This window comes from Apostichopus japonicus, chromosome 1, assembly GCF_037975245.1.
Source record: "Apostichopus japonicus isolate 1M-3 chromosome 1, ASM3797524v1, whole genome shotgun sequence".
NCBI classification, from domain to species: domain Eukaryota; kingdom Metazoa; phylum Echinodermata; class Holothuroidea; order Aspidochirotida; family Stichopodidae; genus Apostichopus; species Apostichopus japonicus.
In genome coordinates, this window is record NC_092561.1 from 17,724,052 (window position 1) to 17,746,100 (window position 22,049).

The following is a 22,049-nucleotide window of genomic DNA, read 5'->3' on the forward strand; positions in this document are numbered from 1 at the left end:
GTATATTATACTTACCACTCTGGTCGCCATAACGTTATGTCTCTGTTGTGAAAAGTACACCTACTCTTAAAAAAACGGGTAAAATCAATTTCAGTTTCAGTCAAATGTCGAATGCACAATATATGAATGAAGACGTATAAATGATCTGGATTTTGGCCATACAACGCAAAGCGCCGTTACTTTTTTTTTCAAGGCGTCACACGGCGATACTCTGTGTCAGCGTTCTTCCTAGTTCAATTTCTATGGTCTGAGCCGTTGAACTATTGCGTAATCTGTGTTTACATGACATCTAGCAGACGATGTGTACACTGCAATATACAGTACCGTGCGTACACGTATAACTAAGTCCATTTGCGAACTTGGAACTCCGTGGTGAGCAAGGAACTTATGTTTGGCAGTGTCTTCAGCAAACTGCTTCCGCCTGTATTAAAGGATTTGTGATTTACTTCAATGAAAACGAAGAGAAGAATATGGCTACTGAAACCGAGTTGGCAACGCTCGATTTCGTGATAATCGGGGTGTATTTCGTCTGTGTGATCGCTGTCGGTCTTGGGGTACGTACAATAGGCTGCTATAGGTCGTTAGGCCTAGCCTACATATATTGAAGTTAAAAATGCATATATTTCAGGTGGTTAGTCGTAGATTTAAATACAGATCGTTGACTACAGTAACAGTGAATAATGACCGGAGTGCATTTGCTCAATCGTCACAAGCTGTGGTATAGTTAGTGTTGCTCAGGACATGTCCCTGGTAATTGTCCCTGGTAAATGTCCCATGGTAGAACATAACAAAGAGTTTAGAAAGTTTGTATGTCAATGACCTACCAAAGTGTTTTTTTTTAGGTTTAAAGCATCAAAAGTGACATGTTATGTAAGGTATCTTATGCAAACTGAATAACATAACATTAAAAATTAGAAGGTAAGAAGTCAATTGTTTTGTCATAAATTAAACTTTTTCTTTTACATTCATTTACCAGTCTATGTGTAGATCTAACAGAGGCAGTGCTGAAGGTTACTTCTTGGCAGGGAGTACTATGCTATGGCTACCTGTAAGTGCCATCAATATTCTTAATAACCATTCTGTTTGCATGTGAACCTACCCACATTAATGTACCGTACAATAAAAGCATCTTTTGAATTTCGATGACAGGTCTTTCTAAACCAATCAAGTATATTTCTGACACGATTTTCAAGGCATCCTTCCAGTTTTGTTCAACTAAATTTTGAAGTTTAATTTATGAATAATTAACAGGTTCTTCATAATCCCTTTCACCGAACCAAACGACGGCCCAATGGTCATATAGTACTTATGTTATTGAAAACAACAACCTCTGTTTCTAAGCTATATAGAATTTTGTCCATATTTTAACTGAATATGCAGAGGTTAAAAAAAAAAAGAGGTACATCATTAAATGTCAACAACCAACCAGGCTCTATTGTTTGTATTTTCATCAATGCATATTTATTAGTTTATAGTGAATAATTTACCATAACATCACATTCAAATTAGTAAAGTAAATTAATAAAAAAGTAAGACTGATTTTTCGTCATTGAATATTTCACTCATAAATCTGATGTATTTTATAAAGTGCATTACATGAAATGAATTAAAAGACTTTTGTAATTTTAAAAAACAGCAGACAGCTTAACATCACATAAATTAATTTATCGCTTCTTTTTGATGATGAATAGTTATAACGTAATTTCCAATGTCATTGCATATAATTACTTACTATTACATGTCAATGTCATTGCATATAATTACTTACTATTACAGGTCAATGTCATTGCATATAATTACTTACTATTACATGTCAATGTCATTGCATATAATTACTTACTATTACAGGTCAATGTCATTGTATATAATTACTTACTGTTACAGGTCGGTGCTTCCCTATTCGCCAGTAACATTGGAAGCGAGCATTTCATTGGCCTCGCTGGGTCTGGTGCTTCCTCGGGAATAGCGGTCGGTGCTTTCGAACTAAATGTAGGTTTTCCTTTCGTCATCTGCAATCTGATAGTCATCCCATTTTCCATGTCTTCTGTTAACATCAATCTTCCTTTTTTCCTGAAATGTTTCCTTTATTTCAAAGAAAATGTTTTTCAAACAAATTGCCGTAAAGATGGAAATAAAGCGAAAAGCAAAGGAAAAAAAAACAAAGAGAAAAATAGAGAAAGATAAGAAAAGAGAAGTTTACATGTTTTCTTGAAACATATTTGTCCTCTAAAGTATATTTCAACAATAGGTACGTGTCTCTTGAATTGCCATTGTGTAAGACTTATTTCACTAACTTTGATGACACAGTTGTGAAATAGGGCATATATGTTGTATTTATTAATATTTTTGAAGTTTAAAAGTAAATCAAAGTTATATCTGAAACTGATTCAGACCTGAAATAAAATCATTCCAGTTTTGTTGACCAGCAATTAGTTTGTTGGTGAGTGTGTAAGTGGACTGTGAGAGAATGGGTGAGTTAGTACAGTGTGAGTGGGTATAAGTGGGTGGGTAATAGTGGGCAAGTGGGAGTCGTCCTTCCATACTACTACCCATATGTTGGTTCTGCTTCTGGGTGTCCCCTTCATCACAGGGAATTATGTATTTACTATTTTTCGCATTTTTTGCAGTTAAATTGTTTTCAGGTTTACAAATCTGTTTTCACCAAACACTGACAATAGTTTCAGTGATCTGTATAAGAATTATCATGTCCAGCTATGTATGTATATAGCAATCTATCCTTTTTTGCATAACATTTTGCTATGCAATATTAGATCAATTTAACATATCTCACATGCATCAAGACCTATGAATGATTTTTTCACATAGTAATTGGCAGAATCCATTATTAGTTTATCTCTGTATTTCAGCTACTTCAGTATGGTACATATATTGAAGGAGCTATATAATTGTGGTTGGGGTCAAAGTCCACTTTCTTATCTGAGAAGGTTTTGTTTTGTAATGGCGTTATCAATCGTCGTGGTAATCTCATTGGTTATATACTTCTCGCTAAGCAAATATAAAGCTTCTGTAAAGCGTTTAGACTATTTCCAAGGTAGCTATGAAACGATGGTCCGATGGATAAAACACACAAAAGAATTAGACTACAGTATAAAATGCACCAGGTGTTCAAGTAAAATATAAACAGACTAGTAGCTGAAATGTCAAACGTTCCTGACTTGTAGATTATTTGAGATCTACACATGGCCATGATGGCCTTAGTAAAGTCCTGCTAGGCTGTCAAGTGTATAGTCTGTGGTGTGCATACTCATGGATATTAACATTTATGTTAAAAAAAACGCACATAATGTTAGTCATTAAATTGTCATTCACATGTGGCTTGCTCTCTAAATGATTCCAAAATTTGATTAATAGTTTGTTTCTGTATATTAAGAGCGATTAGTTTAATAGTTTGTGTTTAATAGAAAGTGTGCAATGCAGCAATGAATGAACAGGAAACAATTATATATGACATACAGTTAGAATTCTTTGAACTATTTTGTCCTCAATTTTAATCATCTAAATATGGTAAATACAGACCAGATTTGATTACCTGTTAATAAACTTACTTCATGAATGAAGGTCTGTAATTAAGGTTTAATCAGGACTTTTAATCTGGAATATATATGGTGCCCAAAGGTTGGGAAGGAAAGAACGAACCAATACATGATTAACAACACAATGACAGTTAATGATGTTAGCTTTACCGACCAGTAAAGAGATTTTCAAGGCAATGTTTCATCTCGTCTTATAGTATTCTGCCCATTCGATGCAACCCCCACCTTCCCCTACACACTCCCTTCATCCTACCCCAAATTTCATATTTCTACATGCGATATTATCTATAAATGTCCTATGAGAGTAAGCCTAAAATATCCCTGAAATATGTCCAAATTTGCAAAAATATTGTAACTTGCTTTAATTACACTTATACTTCGAATTTCTGATGTTTAGTTGCTTTGCAACGTTTTTAAACATTTTTATTTTGTTTACTACTTTGAAAATCGTGACTCTCTGACTTGAATCTCATGATTAATTATAAATGTGAAGAATTCTTGTTGCAAAATGTTCCTGTATCCTGTCGATCTTATTAATCATGGTAACCACCCCTTCCATAGTTTAGTTTAGTAGAAAAAAGGGATCAGGAGGGACACTCAAGTCCCCATCAAGGACCCTATAGGAGAGAGAAGAAAACTGAAGACAAAAACACTCAGACCCGATTACAATGCTTAAAGTGCTTGTCCAAAGGCAAACCATTCCACTCATTCACAACCCTATTAGACAAAAAGTTATGCCGAATGTTAATCCTACTATGCGACTTTTGGAGTTTAAGACAATGACCTCTGGTACAACTACTGTTAGCAAACATGAAAAAGTCGGTAAAGGATAAATTGTCAAAACCATACACAATCTTGAAAAACTGAATCAAGTCCCCACGTAACCTCCTAAGCTCCAGTGTGGTGAGATTCAACAGTTGTAACTGCCTATAATAAGGAACACTCTTTAAGGAACTAATCATCCTAGTAGCCCTCCTCTGGACCTTTTCAAGTTTGATTGAGTGACTAATCAGTATTTCTATAATTATCATTCCTGAATTAGTGTACCTCTCTCTCTAGTTTCCTATGTATGTACGTACCAACTGCTCAACTGTAAAGCCCTGTATTTTAACACATATTTCCAGATTTTGTTCGAGTCCTTTTCGACATATATGTAACTATAAAACAGGCATAATCTTTTAACCATTTACCGATTCCAACTTGTCAAATCTAGCCATAATCACCACAACCTAGTCTTGGCATTTTACCACAGGGGATGTATTTACCGTTTATATGGCATAGTCGAGCACTTTGTTGACAAATTTAGCAGAGCTATTTTATTCGAATCGTAAACAGAAGTTTATGATGGATCTGCGTGTTGCTTGTTTGCAGGTCGCTGAGAATCCTTTGTCTCATGATGGAAAAAAACCAAGAAAAAAAAAAAGAGCAAATAAACCCTGCTCCAGCAATTTAAAACTGATTGTGGTTTTATACTGGGATGAAACATGCATAAACCTGTATAGCTGTACCCGTATCTACCTGTCTTTGTATGTTTGTCTGTTTGTCTGTCTATCTTTCTGTCTGTCTGTCTGTCTGTCTGAGGATAGCAAGTCAAAACTTAACAGATGCTTAAAAAAAAGTTCAAGATAAAGAGAAAAAGAAAACGAGAAAAACAACAAGTGAATTAAACAACAAAGTTTTTTTCATTTGTTTTTTTTTAAATTAATCCCTCGATCTTTATTTTTTTAATTTAAATTCCTTTCTTTTGCAGGCAATTCTAATCCTTCAGATATTAGGATGGGTCTTTATTTTTGATTTCAATTCCTTTCTTCTCCAGGCCATTCTAATCATTCAGATAATAGGATGGGTCTTTATTTTTGTTTATAAATTGCTTTCTTCTCCAGGCCATTCTAATCATTCAGATATTTGGATGGGTCTTTATTTTTGTTTATAAATTCCTTTCTTCTCCAGGCCATTCTAATCATTCAGATATTTGGATGGGTCTTTATTTTTGTTTTAAATTCCTTTGTTTTTCAGGCCATTCTAATCCTTCAGATATTAGGATGGGTCTTCCTTCCGGTCTATCTTGCCGGCGGTGTTTTTACCATGCCGGACTACTTGAAGAAGAGGTTAGGTGGACAACGGATTCAGATGTACATTGCCTTCCTCTCTCTCCTCTTGTACATCTTTACGAAAATTTCTGTAAGTAATTGTTGGGATAACAAGTTACAACTAATCTTGTAGTACTGGTATGGCTTTATCGTAATAATGAAGTCATTTGTCACAGAAAGATGAAATATGGGAGTAAGTATGTTTCTGTGATCAATATATTAGCATTTATTTTATTGTAAAAGTATGAATAATGTTTCAGCTTGATATAGTGTAGCCTCTCAAATATAATATTCTTGGGTATTAAACATCCAAAGCTGCTTTGATGCATCTATGCCTGGCTATAACTGGGACCTTTTAAATCATATTAATCTTTCTACCTAAAATATCTGTAATATATTTATATATATGCATATTCGGACTGAGGACCTTATTAGATATATGAAAAAACTGGCTGTTCTGGAACAAAACATCCTTGATATTCATAGTTGTAGGTGTTCCATATATGCTATAATTTAGTGGTTGTGTGAGGTACGTTTGGAATTCAATGCCAGGATCACAGCATTAAGTTTTAATTGTCTCATATGCTTCATGTTATAGAATCCCTACAAACATTTATGGAATAGTTTAGCGAACTTAAGCTTCTTTAATCAATATTCAAAAGTTTATAACGCCTCTAATGAGACAATAAATCAACATCTTTTAGCAATCTTCTCCTCAAGTTAAAGTGACAAGTGAGCTCTGAGTTTTTCATATATATTTTCACATTCACATTCCTGCAGGTTGATCTGTTCTCGGGGGCATTGTTTATACAAGAAGCACTTGGATGGAATCTTTACCCAGCTATCATGTCCTTGCTATTTATCACAGCTATATACACAGTTACAGGAGGCCTAGCTGCTGTTATCTATACTGACACCCTTCAGGCCTTCATCATGTTAGGGGGAGCAGCCTATCTTTGTGCTCGCAGTAAGTGTATCCATGCAGCTATTATGTCCTTGCTATTTATCACAGCTATATAAACAGAATGACATGGGGCCTTCCTGCTGTTGTCTATACTGACACCCTACAGGCCTTCATCATGTTAGGGGGAGCAGCCTATCTTTGTGCTCGCAGTAAGTGTTTCCATGCAGCTATTATGTCCTTGCTATTTATCACAGCTATACAAACACAGTAACATGGGGCCTTCTTGCTGTTATCTATACTGACACCCTACAGCCCTTCATCATGTTAGGGGGAACAGCCTATCTTTGTGCTCGCAGTAAGTGTATCCATGCTGCTATTATGTCCTTGCTATTTATTACAGCTATATAAACACAGTAACATGGGGCCTTCTTGCTGTTATCTATACTGACACCCTATACAGCCCTTCATCATGTTAGGGGGAACAGCCTATCTTTGTGCTCGGAGTAAGTGTAGGCAGCTATCATGTCCTTGCTATTTTATCACAGCTATATAGACAGAGTAACAGGGGCCTAGCTACTGCTATCTATACTGACGGCCTACAGAAACGTAAAGATTTTGATAAGTGGATAGGTCGCTTGTCCATTAATTACCTTGAGTCGTATTAAATGTTTTAATCTTGCTCAGAAAGTTGTTAATTAATTGTTCGCATTGTTTCTATGATTTTGATAATTTTTCGTGCCTCAACATATTTTTCGTTCAGCTTTTCAAGAAATAGGTGGTTACAATACCTTGGAGGACCAGTACATGACGGCATATCCAAACGAGACCAAATATGGTAACGACAGCTGTGGTTATCCTCGGGAAGATTCCTTCCACATGTTGAGGGCGCCAAGAGGCTCAGATCTGCCTTGGCCCGGTTTTATATTCGGCCAGACGACAGCATCTCTTTGGTATTGGTGCTCAGATCAGGTAAGTAAAATCTTGCATTTCAAGATATATTCTAGTAGCAGACAATGTAGAACTTTGAAGAGAAAACTATTCCATGCTGTAAGTTGAAAACGCCTGTATCAACACCATCAACGTATCGTCAGATATGGTAAATTGAAAGTAATTTATTTTGACTAGATGAACCTTGCCTCAATTCAGGAAATAAATACTAAAAATTCCACCAAATTTAAAAAAAAAATCATATCTTTACAGTACAAAATGTTATGAGGATGTAGTTTTGACATGAAGATACAGAGAATTTACATCAAATGTTCAAAGCATTGTGATTCAGTTACAAGAAGATCCCTTTAAGAGTCTTAAAGAGGTAGGCCTACTTTCCAAAACAGTATCAACAATAGATGGGTGCATAAAAATGCTATCAACAATAGATGTGTGCATGAAAACAGGATCAACAATAGATGGGTGAAAACTGACTTACCAACAGAGGGGTGGGTGTACAGACAGGTGCATAGTAGATAGATTCACTAACAGAATGGCGAAAAAAAAACTCAATCACCAATAGAGGGGGTAATGTAAGAAAATATCACACAGAATCATTCATAAAAAAGGAAAGCTCCCCAAACAGGGACAACAGGATCACTAACAGGGGAGTTTAATTAACTTAGGTCACCAACATAGATTCCCTTCTCATATCTATACAGTAGTTGAGAGATCAAAGAACCAGCTGGTCAATAGGTAAGAGTAGTTGTCTTTTATCTACATTTGGAGATCTTTGGTTTTATTCCTCAGGTTATCGTACAGAGAGCACTATCAGCTAAGAACCTGTCTCACGGTAAAGGAGCAACCCTCTTTGCTGGGCTTTGTAAGATCACACCTCTCTTCTTTATTGTCTTGCCTGGGATGGCCAGTAGAATTCTGTTTCCTGGTAAGTCAAGATTGTGGATCGATTATATTAGTTGCATGGACTCATAATAGGCAAAATCTGAAATTATGCTGTAACCTTTCAAAATTGCATCCATTACCCCCTTTTTAATAATTTTTTTTAATTTCTGAAGATTGTGTCACAAGTAACATAACTTGATAATCCCATTCAAATTTGCATTCCTTCCCACCTCCCTGTTTAATAGTTCCTACAGTTTCAGAATATTTTTTCACATGTTCACGTTTTGTATTATTATTATTATTATGAAGTACAAGCCAGGAGACCAAATCAGAATTTTTACAATTTTGATATTTGAATATGACAAAGCTTGGTAAGAAATGTCCCAAAATTACAAGCAGGCATGGATCCTGTCTGGGCTGGGGGAGTGGGGAAGGGGGGAGGGGAGAGGGAGGGGTTGGTCTGCTCTTATACGCCTTTGCGTTTCAACCCCACACACCGAAACCAACAATTAAAGTAGTTAATGATCAACACAAACCTGTGCATAGACCCAAATATACTAGACCTAATTTATAGCCTAACTATGCCTTAGAGTAGCCTACATCATTTCACATCTACAATTCTTTTCTGGGCCCCTACATGGGTGCTGGCTTCAACAATACCCCAGGATCATTACTCCTCCTTCTTTATCACTGTCGACCCAATGCAAAATGCAGGTTTATGCTGTATGTATATATACAAATACCCCTTCTTGCTGACATGTGCAATAGCTGAGGGGTTTATCAGCACATTGATCAAACAACATTGATTGGCAAAGAGGCAACATTATCAGAGAACGGATCTGTATTGTGGTTTAATCCATCAAAAAGCAAAGGTTATCAAATGATTTATCAGCAACTTATCTGAGTTCCAAGGGACTGATAAATAAGATATGGCTGTTTTTAGAAGGCTGTTGGAATGTTTTCTCAGGTTACTTTGTGTCCATGATTTCAAGCCAGATGGATTTCGGGATAGATAGAAATGAATTTTTAAAGAGCAAAGATGTTATGGGATAGAACAGGGTTTGAACCAGTGACTGCCAGATTACAAGGCCAACAGCTATATACCAATTGAGTTATTCAACTTTTAATTCAATGACAATCCCTTTGCTTTGCTACAGCTCTGAAGTCATAAAAGGGCACACCCTTGCAGGCCTAGAATTTCACAAGTTTTGCCACTTGCTTTAATAAAACCAAAAATGCCAGTGCATAAAAAATCTACTGGATAAAATCAAATTCACATATGCCTTTTCTTTGAATTAATTTTAAAAACAACATTTTTCGTCCTGGCAGAAAAAAATACAAGTGCCTATCTTTTCTACAACTGGCACATCCAAGTACACTGCCATTTGATAGCCAGTAAATAGCTTGACCGTTGTCTCAATTGATACAACCTAGAAAGTTAGAGGGGAGGGGTTTCAAAAGAAGTTGGCCTATGGTGTGACAAGCCAAATGGGGACTAGAAGGCCCTCTTTGGTAAAGCAAAGGTCTTCTAAACCCTTAGGTCATTGCTTCAAAATCCATTCTATAGCCTGGACTGACTTCTTTACTCATATTGTCAGCTTTGTTTTAACATGATATCCCTGTCTGTTTGCTTTTGTGAATTTAATTTATTAATATCAATTTACCCAGATACCACTGCTGGAGTGTAAGCGTGCATTCTATCACTGTAACTGCTTGATAGGCTTTTATGTATAGGTTTCCTTACACGAGCCATCAATATGTGCTTATATGTAACCTCTGTTGACTCAATGTTTGACAAATTTTGGTTCGTTTATCTTTCAGATCAAGTTGCTTGTGTTGATCCTGAAGTTTGTGAGGAGGTCTGTGGATCAGCTGCAGGGTGCTCCAATCTAGCATATCCTCTACTAGTAATGAATGTATTACCAACAGGTATGAATATTCATTAAGATGTAAAATCCAAAGGGTTTGTCTTGATACTAATGTTTGTGAGGAGGTCTGTAGCTCAGCTACAGGGTGCTCCAATCTAGCATACCCTCTTCTAGTAATGAATGTATTACCAACAGGTATGAATATTCATTTATCTGTAAAATCCAATGGGTTTGTCTTGATACTAATGTTGGTGAGGAGGTCTGTGGATCAGCTGCAGGGTGCCCCAATCTAGCATATCCTCTACTAGTAATGAATGTATTACCAACAGGTATGAATATTCATTTAGCTGTAAAATCTAACAGCCAGTTGGGACAATTTCCTAATGCTAATACCTCTCTAAACTGTACTCCAATATCATGCTTCAAAACACTGGTATTGACAGTACAAACAGTTCCTAACCTTGATCTGATGGAAAACATGATATTCATACTGCTTGTACCGAATCCAATGGGTTTGTCTTGATACTAATGTTTGTAAGGAGGTATGTGGTTCAGCTGCATGGTGCTCCAATCTAGCGTATCCTCTGCTAGTAATGGCTATGAAGGTATTCATTTATTTGTTTTATCGCCAATGGTGTACAAAGGGAAAGGAAGTCTCCTAAAGGTATGAATATTTATATAGCAGTAAAATCAAACATCTTATCATCACAGTAACAGGGTTACAGTAGCTGTGAGGATATAGAAAGTGCATTGCCATGAAAAAAACAAACACATTTCTTATGGTTCTATCCTTCATAAACAAGGACATTTCCTAGCGGTGGGTGTGGATATAAATTGGGTGAGTCAAATAGCTTGCATTGACCCAGAACTTTGTAAAAGAAGGTCTGTAGATCTCCTAGAGGCTGTTCCAGTAATAAAATAGAGATAAAAGAAAAATAATCAAGGTTGCTAGCATTCATATGAAGAAGAATGTTTGTCAAATCAAACAGTGGCATCTTGATATTTTAAGTATAGCACTAAAAAAAAAGAAGAGGTTTAAAGTTCTGATCACTTGAGTATTTTGGGTGAAAGCAAAAAAGAGCCTTAGAAAAAACAAGGTAATGTGCTTAGAACAATAATGTTGACTTGAAACTTTGAAAACCGTGTTTTCAAAAGGTCTCTTCCTCAATAAATATGAGCAAGGGTTGTATATTACTAGTGATCATTTTCCTGTACTGTTTTGATCTGCAGTCAGAAACTAGATGTTGCTTTTCTAGTTTTGTGGAACTAGAGGGGACAGATATAACAGTGCTTTCCGTTAATTTTGGGAGAAGGCTGGAAAGCCCAATTTAAATTTCATTTCCTCAATTGTACACAAAGGTCAATACAGGTGTCTGGTGTACAAAATAGTAATAAGTACATATTGTGGACACTAAAAAAATGGGGGGGGGGGGGTTGTTGATCAAGCTAGTGACCACAAGAAAGAAAAGCCACAAGCAAAAGATAGTAATAATTAATAATAATAATACATAATTTTTATATAGCGTCAAACAAACTATGACATCATTCTCGTGGCGCTTAACAATAGTTACAACATATACATTTTAGTAAAAGATACGTCTTGAGAACCGATTTGAAACCATTCAGTCTTGCAAATTTTAACCTGTTAATGAAGTGAGTTCAGCAAGTAAGGAGCATTATATGATTACGTTCTTGAGCCATACGCCTGTGGTTTAAACCTAGGCATGAGCAACACCTGTGATGAATTAGATATTAGAGCGGAGTGATCGTGTGGATATCGGCCGAATTTGAAACAAGTTAGTTGAAACGAAGTTGAAACACTCTAGGAGTGTTAGCTGAGTGGTTAATGCCGATGCCTTTCAATCATAAGGTCCCGAGTTCGAGTCACTCCAAGATTAATGTATGTCGTCCAGTAACAGAGTTGTTGACAATTGACAATTCATAATCATGGATGTTAAATATGAATCTAAGAGACTGACTTCGGTCAGCTTGCGGCTTTGAGAAGCCAATGATGGCTTTTCGCAAGTTACTGCTTGCAGGAGGATCTAAAATACATACAATACATTAGAGAGATAGCTTGGGCCCTTGTTATGCAGACATTTGAACACAATCAGAAGTAGTTTGTAGTTAATGCGTTCACAAATTGGGAGCCAGTGGAGCTCAATCATGGCAGGGGTATGTGCTAATATTCACAAGTTTTCGTAACAAGATGTGCAGCTGTATTCAATACGTAGATCTGTAGAAAATAAACAAAAAAAGGCAAATGTGCACAGCAACTTTTTAAAATAAATTTGTACAGAAAGCCAACTGTTTGTTTCATTTTCGATTTTCCATAGGTCCTCGTGGTTTGATGTTGGCTGTAATGCTTAGCGCCCTCACTAGTTCACTGACGTCTATCTTCAATAGCGGCTCGACGATTTTCACCATGGACATTTGGAGGAAACTTCGCCGGTTCCCTCCCGAGCGTGAGATGGCGAGACTGAGTAGCCAAGAGAAAAGAAAATACGAGTTGGAATTGATGATTGTTGGGAGGTTAGTCGTAGATTTTAAATTATGATTATAAAAAAAAAGAAAATATTTCACTGATTATAGAATTACAAAATAATTACAAAGTAGTAATGTTGCAGTTACATGATAGAGAATTTGCATTATGATTACTAGACAGTTATAATAAAATTGTAAAGAACAGTTATGTCAAAATTAATTAACAATTACAATGACATTATTAGAAGGTGGGGCATGACAGATATGGATTGAAAAGAAGAAGGGTTTCATTTATTGAAGATGTACAGTGCAGGTACATTGTTTAATATTTGTAATATTGGAGATGTACAGTGTAGGTCCAGTGTTTAATTGTTTGCAGTATTGATGATGTACAGTGTAGGTTCAGTGTTTAATTGTTTGCAGTATTAATGATGTACAGTGTAGGTCCAGTGTTTAATGTTTGCAGTATTAATGATGTACAGTGTAGGTCCAGTGTTTAATGTTTGCAGTATTAATGATGTACAGTGTAGGTCCAGTGTTTAATGTTTGCAGTTTGTAACACTTTGAGACCCTTGTTGAATTCTATCACTGTCTTTCTTGGGGCCCACTTGGGGGTTGTTGGCAAGCAGGATGGGGCAGAGGAATAGGAAGTGTTAAAAGACTTACCTTGTGTTTCTTAAATGGCAAACGGCCAAGTACAGTGGCATCTTAGCCGGTAAATAGCCAAAATTTCAGAGCCAGGAATGGTCTAACAGTTCCAACAATCTCCTCCTTTCTTTGCAGGGTGTTTGTGTTAGTCCTCATAGCTATTAGTATTCTATGGATTCCGGTCGTTCAGAATTCTCAGGGCGGTCAGCTCTTCCACTACATCCAAGAGATATCTGCTTATCTGTCGCCACCGATCGCAGCGGTCTTCACGGTCGCTGTTCTCTGGGACCGATTAACTGAACCGGTTAGGACCATCTTTAGAGTCGTAACTTACAAAATATATATATATCTGGAACCGATTAACTGAACCGGTTAGGACCATCTTTAGAGTCGTAACTTACCAAAAATATGTATACAAAAATTGCAACATTCTCTGAAATCAGTCTATCATGTTGCTATAGGGGTAGTCATGGCAACTGTATTTATGTGATTTCACCCTTCTAATCCCATTATTATTACACTCGTGTCTGAAATGTGATTTACTTAATCGATGTAGAAGAATTAAATCCCGATGTTTTCTTTCATCTTATTCTTGTTCTTTATCCAGAGACAACAGACAATGAACTTTCTTTTGAATGTGTATAAGTAAAATGTTAATGGACTCTTTGGGCATTTATGGACCACAGTTTTTCTTCTTGTTGCCCTCTGGGAAGCCCGGTGCCCCCACAGACCGTTAGAAACAGTATATCTGAAGACTCACCCCCCCCCCCCCCACAGTGGTCGACCTGACCTTAGCTTGAGAAAGATAGCTTTGTCCATAAGAGCAGGAACCTATAAAATCGGTTTACAAGATACATTGGCAAACATTTCTGGACAATTCCAAAACATTTGTTTCTTGTGTTGATGATTGGGTTGAGCAAGGCATAAATGATAAATGATTTTTGCAACCCTCCTGGTAGCAATGAACTATGGCACTTTATTGATAATTTCACTTAATAATTATCCATGGTTACTAGTTTTCCTGATATAAATAGCTATTTGTGAAGACTTGCAGCTAAAAGTATAAAATAATAAATGGCAGCTTGGCTTACATAGCTACCAGCTAAAATTGAGATATAAAATGAAAATGATGCATATATATATATACAATGAAAAGGTAAAATTTTTGACCTAATGTTAAAACAAACGTGTTAATGGATGGCAAAGCCAGATAGCATACCACATAAGGGAACTCATTACAAGGACATGTATTTTAATATTCGGCATAAAATATGATTTCAATTTCACAGGGAGCTTTCTGGTCTCTGGTTGGTGGATTACTGGTAGGAGTTACGAGGATGATTCTCGATTTCATTTACGAAAGACCCGGTTGCTATGACGAAGATGAGCGGCCTGAGGCTGTTAAAAAACTTCAGTTTCATTACATGTACTTTGCGTTGATGTTGTATCTCCTCACTGTGACCTTGTCTGTGATATTCAGTTACATCACCTCACCGATACCACCAGAATACGTAAGTAACAATGGTTAATTTTGACTGATCTTGTCGGTTATATTCAGTCACATGACCTCACTGATACCACCAGAATACGTAAGTAACCATCCTGTTGGTGATATTTAGTTACATGAACATACTGATATCACCAGTTTCCATGGTGACACACACTGAGCTAGTCAGCCTTCACTGAATTCGCACCATGATGGCGATGCTTCTGTTTGCCTCCCTCCTCTGTAGTTACTTTAAATGTTTGTGTTCTTCATAGCTGTATCGCTTGACGTTTTGGACCCGTCACTGCAAGAAGTCTCGTACAGACGTGGATCTCTTCTATGGTAATGTGAATGTCTATGAAAAGGAACCTCTGGAGGCTTATGAGATGAACGGCAAGGACGAGGAAGGCAATGAAAATACAGAGGTGAGTGAGATAAGAATCAAAGACATGGAAAAAGTAAAAGACATGGAAAAATCATGCAATTTAAAGAGTTACTGTACTCTCAGAGTGTTGCAATGGAAGACAACTAAAGGCATTGAAGACTCGCCCCAAACTGCGTGCGGCCATCTGAAAAAGTTAACTTTCTATTGCTTGCAAGTGACGTTTTGTTCGTGTCGCTACAAAATGCAGACAGTAATGAAATGTGATACCTTAATTGTTATCTATAGCTGGACCTGAGATGTCCATCGCTGTATCGTGTGTATACTGTGCTGTGTGTATTGACCGCAGTTGTATGTACTGACTGTACACTAGTGTCTAATTACCGACGGTAGCAAGCTGTGTGTGTATTTTCTGGGATCGATGGTGGTGTTTAACACTTCTGTTACACCTCCTTTGAAACTAGGTCAAATTACCGGAATTAGACGTTTCTTTTTGCGCGAGTCTTCACACCCTTTAAGTAAATTATTAAGACCAGACAAATACGTATTATAACCAGGTCTCTGTACAGCATGTACATGTACAAAATGCTGAATGTTGCCCTACAAAACCCCATACTATATAAAGGTCTGTGTACGGCTGTACAGCATGTACATATACCATGTGCTGAATGTTGCCCTAGATAGCCCTATACTATATAAAGGTCTGTGTACGGCTGTACAGCATGTACATATACCATGTGCTGTATGTTGCCCTACATAGCTCTATACTATATACAGGACTGTGTACATCTGTACAGCATGTAGCCTACATAAATCATGTGCTGCATGTAGCCTTAGGTTACTATATGCTATATCTACAGGTCTTTGTACATCTGTAGAGCTCACCCATCATTATGTTTCTTTCTTCTCTGGAATTTTAGTTTTGTTGGCATTAGTAAACATGAAAAGAAACAAAATATAGATTTGTTTGCCAGCAATCTGTATTCTATGTTGATAGCGAATATGCTATGAATGACAGGGAATTATGAATGACCTTCATGTCATCAATTTGGACAACATATCTGGTTAAAAGGCAAAAGACAAAGTTCCATCTTCGAGTGACCATGGTAACAATTTCCAACAAGTTTGCATCTTAACAATTTAGAACATTTGTTCAATAGGAAGAATAAAATATTTTATTTGTTTTTGTTGTTATTCATGTTGATTAATATGTTGTTGCTACACAGTATGATGGTTGCTTTATTATTCATTGTCTGCTATTAATATTCATTCATGTTTACGTTTTCCTTTTGTGAAGGATCATTCTGAAGTAGAGAAAGCCGTTAAAGGGGAATCCATTGAACGAAATGGTGAGTTGATTCAGCTTCTAGAACATGTTTAGAATAGTGTAGTATCGTATCGTATGGCATTGTTTGGTATCATATGGTATCGTATATATATAGTATAGTTTACAAATGGTTATGAGTGCAATGAGTTTACAAATGGTTATGAGTGCAATAGTGCAAATATTTCATGAGTTGAAGATGGAATGTTCCATTCAAGGAGGCGCAGCCGAGTTGAATGGAACAAATTACATCTTTCAACAAATTCTATCACGAATGGAAACCATTCATTATTTTTTTATACAACACCTTCAAATTTGGATATAATTGGATGTAAAATGCACTCATGCAACAGATTGTTTTGAACAGACAGGTTCCTCTGCTCTCTTACCATTGAAAAAAGTGCTATCAAAAAAGTATAACACATGGTTCTATTTCATAGAGTGCAATAGAGCGGATTTTGCATGCAATCGACGAGCAATTGACCAATCAAATGGCCGGAATATAATTAGGTGTTGTATAATATAGTATAGTATAGTACAGTACAGTACAGAACAGTACTGTACTGTACTGTACCGTACAGTACAGTACCGTATAGTACAGTACAGTACAGAACAGTACAGTACAGTACGGAACAGTACAGTACAGTACATTACAGTATAGTACCGTACAGTACAGTATCATATAGTACAGTACAGTATAGTACAGTACAGTACATTACATTACAGTATATACACAACGTCTCGTAAGACATTTAGCATCGATCCAGATATTCCATTCTGTATGTTCGGGTATAAATTACTTAATTGTACACTGTATAAAGATGGTGAAAAATACTAAAGTAAATATATTGCATGCCATTATTCTGCCTATTAAAGAGCAACAGTCAATGTTAACTGCAACAGAGAATAGATTCCAAGAGATATGGGACTGTTCGTATAAGTATGGAGGAAAACGACACATACGAACTAACGAACGGAAGGACGGACGGAAGAGTGCTTGAGCGGCAAATAAGAATTACAAACAGTGTTATTTCCTGCTAAACGTCATTAGGAGTTATTATTGAACCACAATATTATTTTTTTTTGCTAGAAAATATCAAGTTATATTTAAGATACTAATATAATATGAGGCAACCAAGCCCTACTGATGTTTATTCATTAGATGCAAAATTAAATATTTTAAATGCAAATACTCCTGCTTGGGAGTGTTTAGGAGTAAAACTGAAATCTCTGAAGCTGAAAGATTTTGTCACATTTTATTTATATTATTTCAATTTTGATTTTCTTTCGTTAATTTCAGATCAACCGTCTTACGAGGCTGGGTGTAAGGGTTGCTTCCATCGGTTTTACGAATGGTTCTGCGGTTTCTCTACCACCGATGAACCGGAACCGACCGAGAGAGAACGGCTGGAGCAAGAAAGACAAATGATGGACAAAATTGAACAAACCAAAATGGAAAAGATTATTCTGAATACAGGTTTGATCGTAGTCCTGACGATTGGAGTCTTCTTGTATGGTTGGTATGCCTAGAGCAGCGATCCCTTACCTGGGGTTACAAGCACATATCCTGGGGGTGTTAAGCAGGACTCCATTGTTTGCAGAGCTATATATACACATAAACAAGAAAATCATACTTCAATGTGTTCATGCACGGCTGGTAAAGGGGGTCGAAAAGGTATTAACAAATACCGGTATAGAGGCAGTGGGAATCCATTATCAATCAGATATGCTATGTGGATTAAGTGGAAAGTGATCTTTTCAGTCCCTGGTAGTATTTTGCTATAGTTAACCTTTTAATTATGTGCCTTCTTGACACAAATTTGAAATTTAACCAAAAATGCTATTGACTGATTGAAGACTCAAATGAATTGGATTTGCAACAAAGATATTTAATGAAAGAAAGGACAAAGAATGTCAAATATTGCAATATCTTGATTTATGCCAATAGATCTATGCTAAATGCCAATCATTTTTTTTATAAAAATCAAATGATATTTCAGACAGAGAAATTTAACCAAACTGGTTCTAAAAGAAACGTGAAATATATTCAAATCATATAACCATGTGATTATACTCATCACCAGACTGACAGGAAGTAACTAGGGTAACAGTCACTATGGATACCTTCAAGTCAATTTTTGTACTTTCCCGCTTAAAGATAGCTTGTAAGATAATTTGTACTGTAACATGTTTTGCAACACTATCCGTTAACAAAGGTATGGATGGTCAAACCCTTCCAGAAAAGAATTTTAAAATATAGCTGGTTTAAATACTGAAGCCAAATCTAACGACACTCATTAGCATAAACACAAAGTACAATAAGTGTAGATTAGGGTTAACTTTATTTCTCATTTGAGGATAGGTTCCATTTGCCAACACAGTCTGGGGTTAACTACAAGTACCTTGAATTCATTGTAAAAATTTCTACCAATTTCTGTTAAACATTTCCATTGTAAAATTTCGAGTCAAAGCTTAAATTTTTATATTGTTTGAAGTAATTCTGTCTGCCAAAATTTTGACCTTATTGAAATCATTGAACATAAATGAAATGAATGCTGCCAATCTACTGTATATTATATATATATATATATATATATATATATATGTATTCCAGCTCATTGCAATGTCAAATACAAATATATTAATTTATCGTGGTCGTTAATTTCCATATCATTTCACACTAAATATATATTTATATATAATATTCAAACCTTCATTTTGAAAATTTGCAATAAAGGAAAATTTGAAATGAATTGTAAATATTTAAATATTTTATTATGATATATATTAATTCTGATATTATAAATTATTTTTATTAATATTCAGGTATCATTTTAAGTTTTTCATTCTATTTTCAATTTTCATTTTATAATCTGCAATTTCTTTTCTTTTAGCCTATCGATTTGAAATCTTGCATGTCATTGTTGCAAATGGAAATTATTATACAATGAATTTTCATGTGGTGTAATTTTCCATAATTACCCAAGCAACAACAAGTCTTCCAGTCCTAATTATGTAAAAAATATTTTTTTGTGAAAAACATTGTAAATAAAAACAAGCTTACAACCTTTTGAAATTAATGCAATAATTTTCACAGCTGCATGTAGTACACAATAGTTAAAACACAATGAGATATTCTGATATTTATTTTTCGAAAAAAGACAAAATTTGTTATAACTGAAACAAACAGTCAATGCAATATTATTTCTATATGTGACCTCTGTAGTAATTAATGATACCAAAGAAAAGGAAAACAATAATAGTTAAACCATGAGAGTACTCGTCTATTATCAGCTTTAAAAGAACTTGTAATGTGTTGTATTCCTTGTTGTCTTATGTAAATCATTACGCTAAATATTTTATTTAGCCAAAAATTCAATTTTTTTTATCAGAATTTTTTTTTTTTTTGGCATCACGTTTCATATGAACGCTACTATCAGGCAGAGGTAAGGAACTGTTCATACTACCAGTACGAGTGCTCTGAAGTGTGATATGGAAGGACAGTTTAGAGAGGTATTAGCATTAGAATCAGAGTAAGGTTAGGAACTGTTCATACTGTCAGTACGAGTTCTCTGAAGCGTGATATGGAAGGACAGTTTAGAGAGGTATTAGCATTAGAATCAGAGTAAGGTTAGGAACTGTTCATACTGTCAGTACGAGTGCTCTGAAGCATGATATGGAAGGACAGTTTAGAGTGGTATTAGCATTAGAATCAGAGTAGGGTTAGGAACTGTTCATACTGTCAGTACGAGTTCTCTGAAGCGTGATATGGAAGGACAGTTTAGAGAGGTATTAGCATTAGAATCAGAGTAAGGTTAGGAACTGTTCATACTGTCAGTACGAGTGCTCTGAAGCGTGATATGGAAGGACAGTTTAGAGTGGTATTAGCATTAGAATCAGAGTAAGGTTAGGAACTGTTCATACTGTCAGTAGGAGTGCTCTGAAGCGTGATATGGAAGGACAGTATAGAGTGGTATTAGCATTACAATCAGAGTAAGGTTAGGACTGTTCATACTGTCAGTACGAGTGCTCTGAAGCATGATATGGAAGGACAGTTTAGAGTGGTATTAGCATTAGAATCAGAGTAAGGTTAGGAACTGTTCATACTGTCAGTAGGAGTGCTCTGAAGCGTGATATGGAAGGACAGTATAGAGTGGTATTAGCATTACAATCAGAGTAAGGTTAGGACTGTTCATACTGTCAGTACGAGTGCTCTGAAGCATGATATGGAAGGACAGTTTAGAGTGGTATTAGCATTAGAATCAGAGTAAGGTTAGGAACTGTTCATACTGTCAGTAGGAGTGCTCTGAAGCGTGATATGGAAGGACAGTATAGAGTGGTATTAGCATTAGAATCAGAGTAAGGTTAGGACTGTTCATACTGTCAGTACGAGTGCTCTGAAGCGTGATATGGAAGGACAGTTTAGAGTGGTATTAGCATTAGAATCAGAGTAAGTTATGAAATGTTCATACTGTCAGTACGAGTGCTCTGAAACATGATATGGGGAGGACAGTCTTGCTAATCTCATGTTTAATTAAATATACCAAAATCAGAGTGATTTCAAAGTAAGCATTTCGGTAGTAAATCTAATATATTAGGCCTATCTTGTTTTCATATTTTGTCTGTCGGGAGCCTGTTATTTAAGTAAGTATAACAGTAACATTTATTGTGATGGTAATCACTAATTTCATTTTTATTAAACCTTCTTACACTTTCTTTGAAGTACAGTTTACACCAGGTGTGCCAGAGAGGGTTTGGGTGCCAAAAAAGGGGGGGGGGGGGGAATGTTGGTGAGGACTAACAATCAAAGAATCAGAGACCCCAATCCCCACCCCCCCCCCCACCCCCGAAAAAAAGTTCCTTACATAAACTGGAAGATTGAAACGAAAGCTTGTCTCATCTGTGTAAAGAAGGTAAATGTCAGTGGCGGAGCTAGGGGTATTGGTCAAGGGGGGCGAGAATGGTCTGTAGGGGCGCTCACGACACTAAGCGGAGCGCCACCACAGGTTGGCGCGGAGCCTACAGAAATTTTTTGAGTAAAGATACTTCCTAGATCGCCGGAAATGACCCTTTCCTTGCCTTGTTTATTTGCAGATAAACGAAGAATAAATAGGTGTCATCGCCAACAAAATGTGACAAATGTCAATAGGTAGATGAGAGCGCAATACAAAAGTGAATACTCGCGAATAAGTAAAAAGTGGTAAAAAGCTGAAAAGGGCGCCAGCAGTCCATTTGTGTCCGTCAGGGGGCATCGACCCCCTGACTGTATGGACGCTCCGCCACTGGTATATGTCTTCTGCCTCATGTTGTAATCCTTTAGTATTATCATGTAACATCCATAATGAGTACTGACCACCAATATGATTATATTTTGCCAAATTATATTTCAGATTCTTGTTTTGTACATGCACTTACATTGTCAGTAATAATTATAAATTATAATAAACTATATAGAAAAATGCAAAATGAGATTTTTTAT

General features: G+C 36.2%; 1 protein-coding gene across 2 annotated transcripts; it reads left to right on the plus strand.

The window, feature by feature from the left end:
- The first annotated feature begins 337 nt into the window (after positions 1-337).
- LOC139969538 (sodium/glucose cotransporter 1-like) lies at positions 338-21,413 on the plus strand. Of its 2 annotated transcripts, XR_011793746.1 has the most exons (15): positions 338-554; positions 977-1,048; positions 1,885-1,989; positions 5,571-5,735; positions 6,425-6,611; positions 7,309-7,517; positions 8,286-8,421; positions 10,200-10,307; positions 12,583-12,778; positions 13,514-13,682; positions 14,668-14,889; positions 15,140-15,289; positions 16,544-16,595; positions 17,871-20,384; positions 21,026-21,413. XR_011793746.1 is itself a non-coding variant. In XM_071974622.1 (14 exons), exons 1-14 carry the CDS (start codon positions 471-473, stop codon positions 18,098-18,100), a joined length of 2,085 nt encoding a protein of 694 aa, XP_071830723.1. In that variant the 5' UTR covers positions 338-470; the 3' UTR covers positions 18,101-21,413. The 2 variants fall into 2 exon arrangements, 1 of the variants encoding a protein (XP_071830723.1); XM_071974622.1 differs by having other exon boundaries at positions 17,871-21,413.
- Positions 21,414-22,049: the final 636 nt, after the last annotated feature.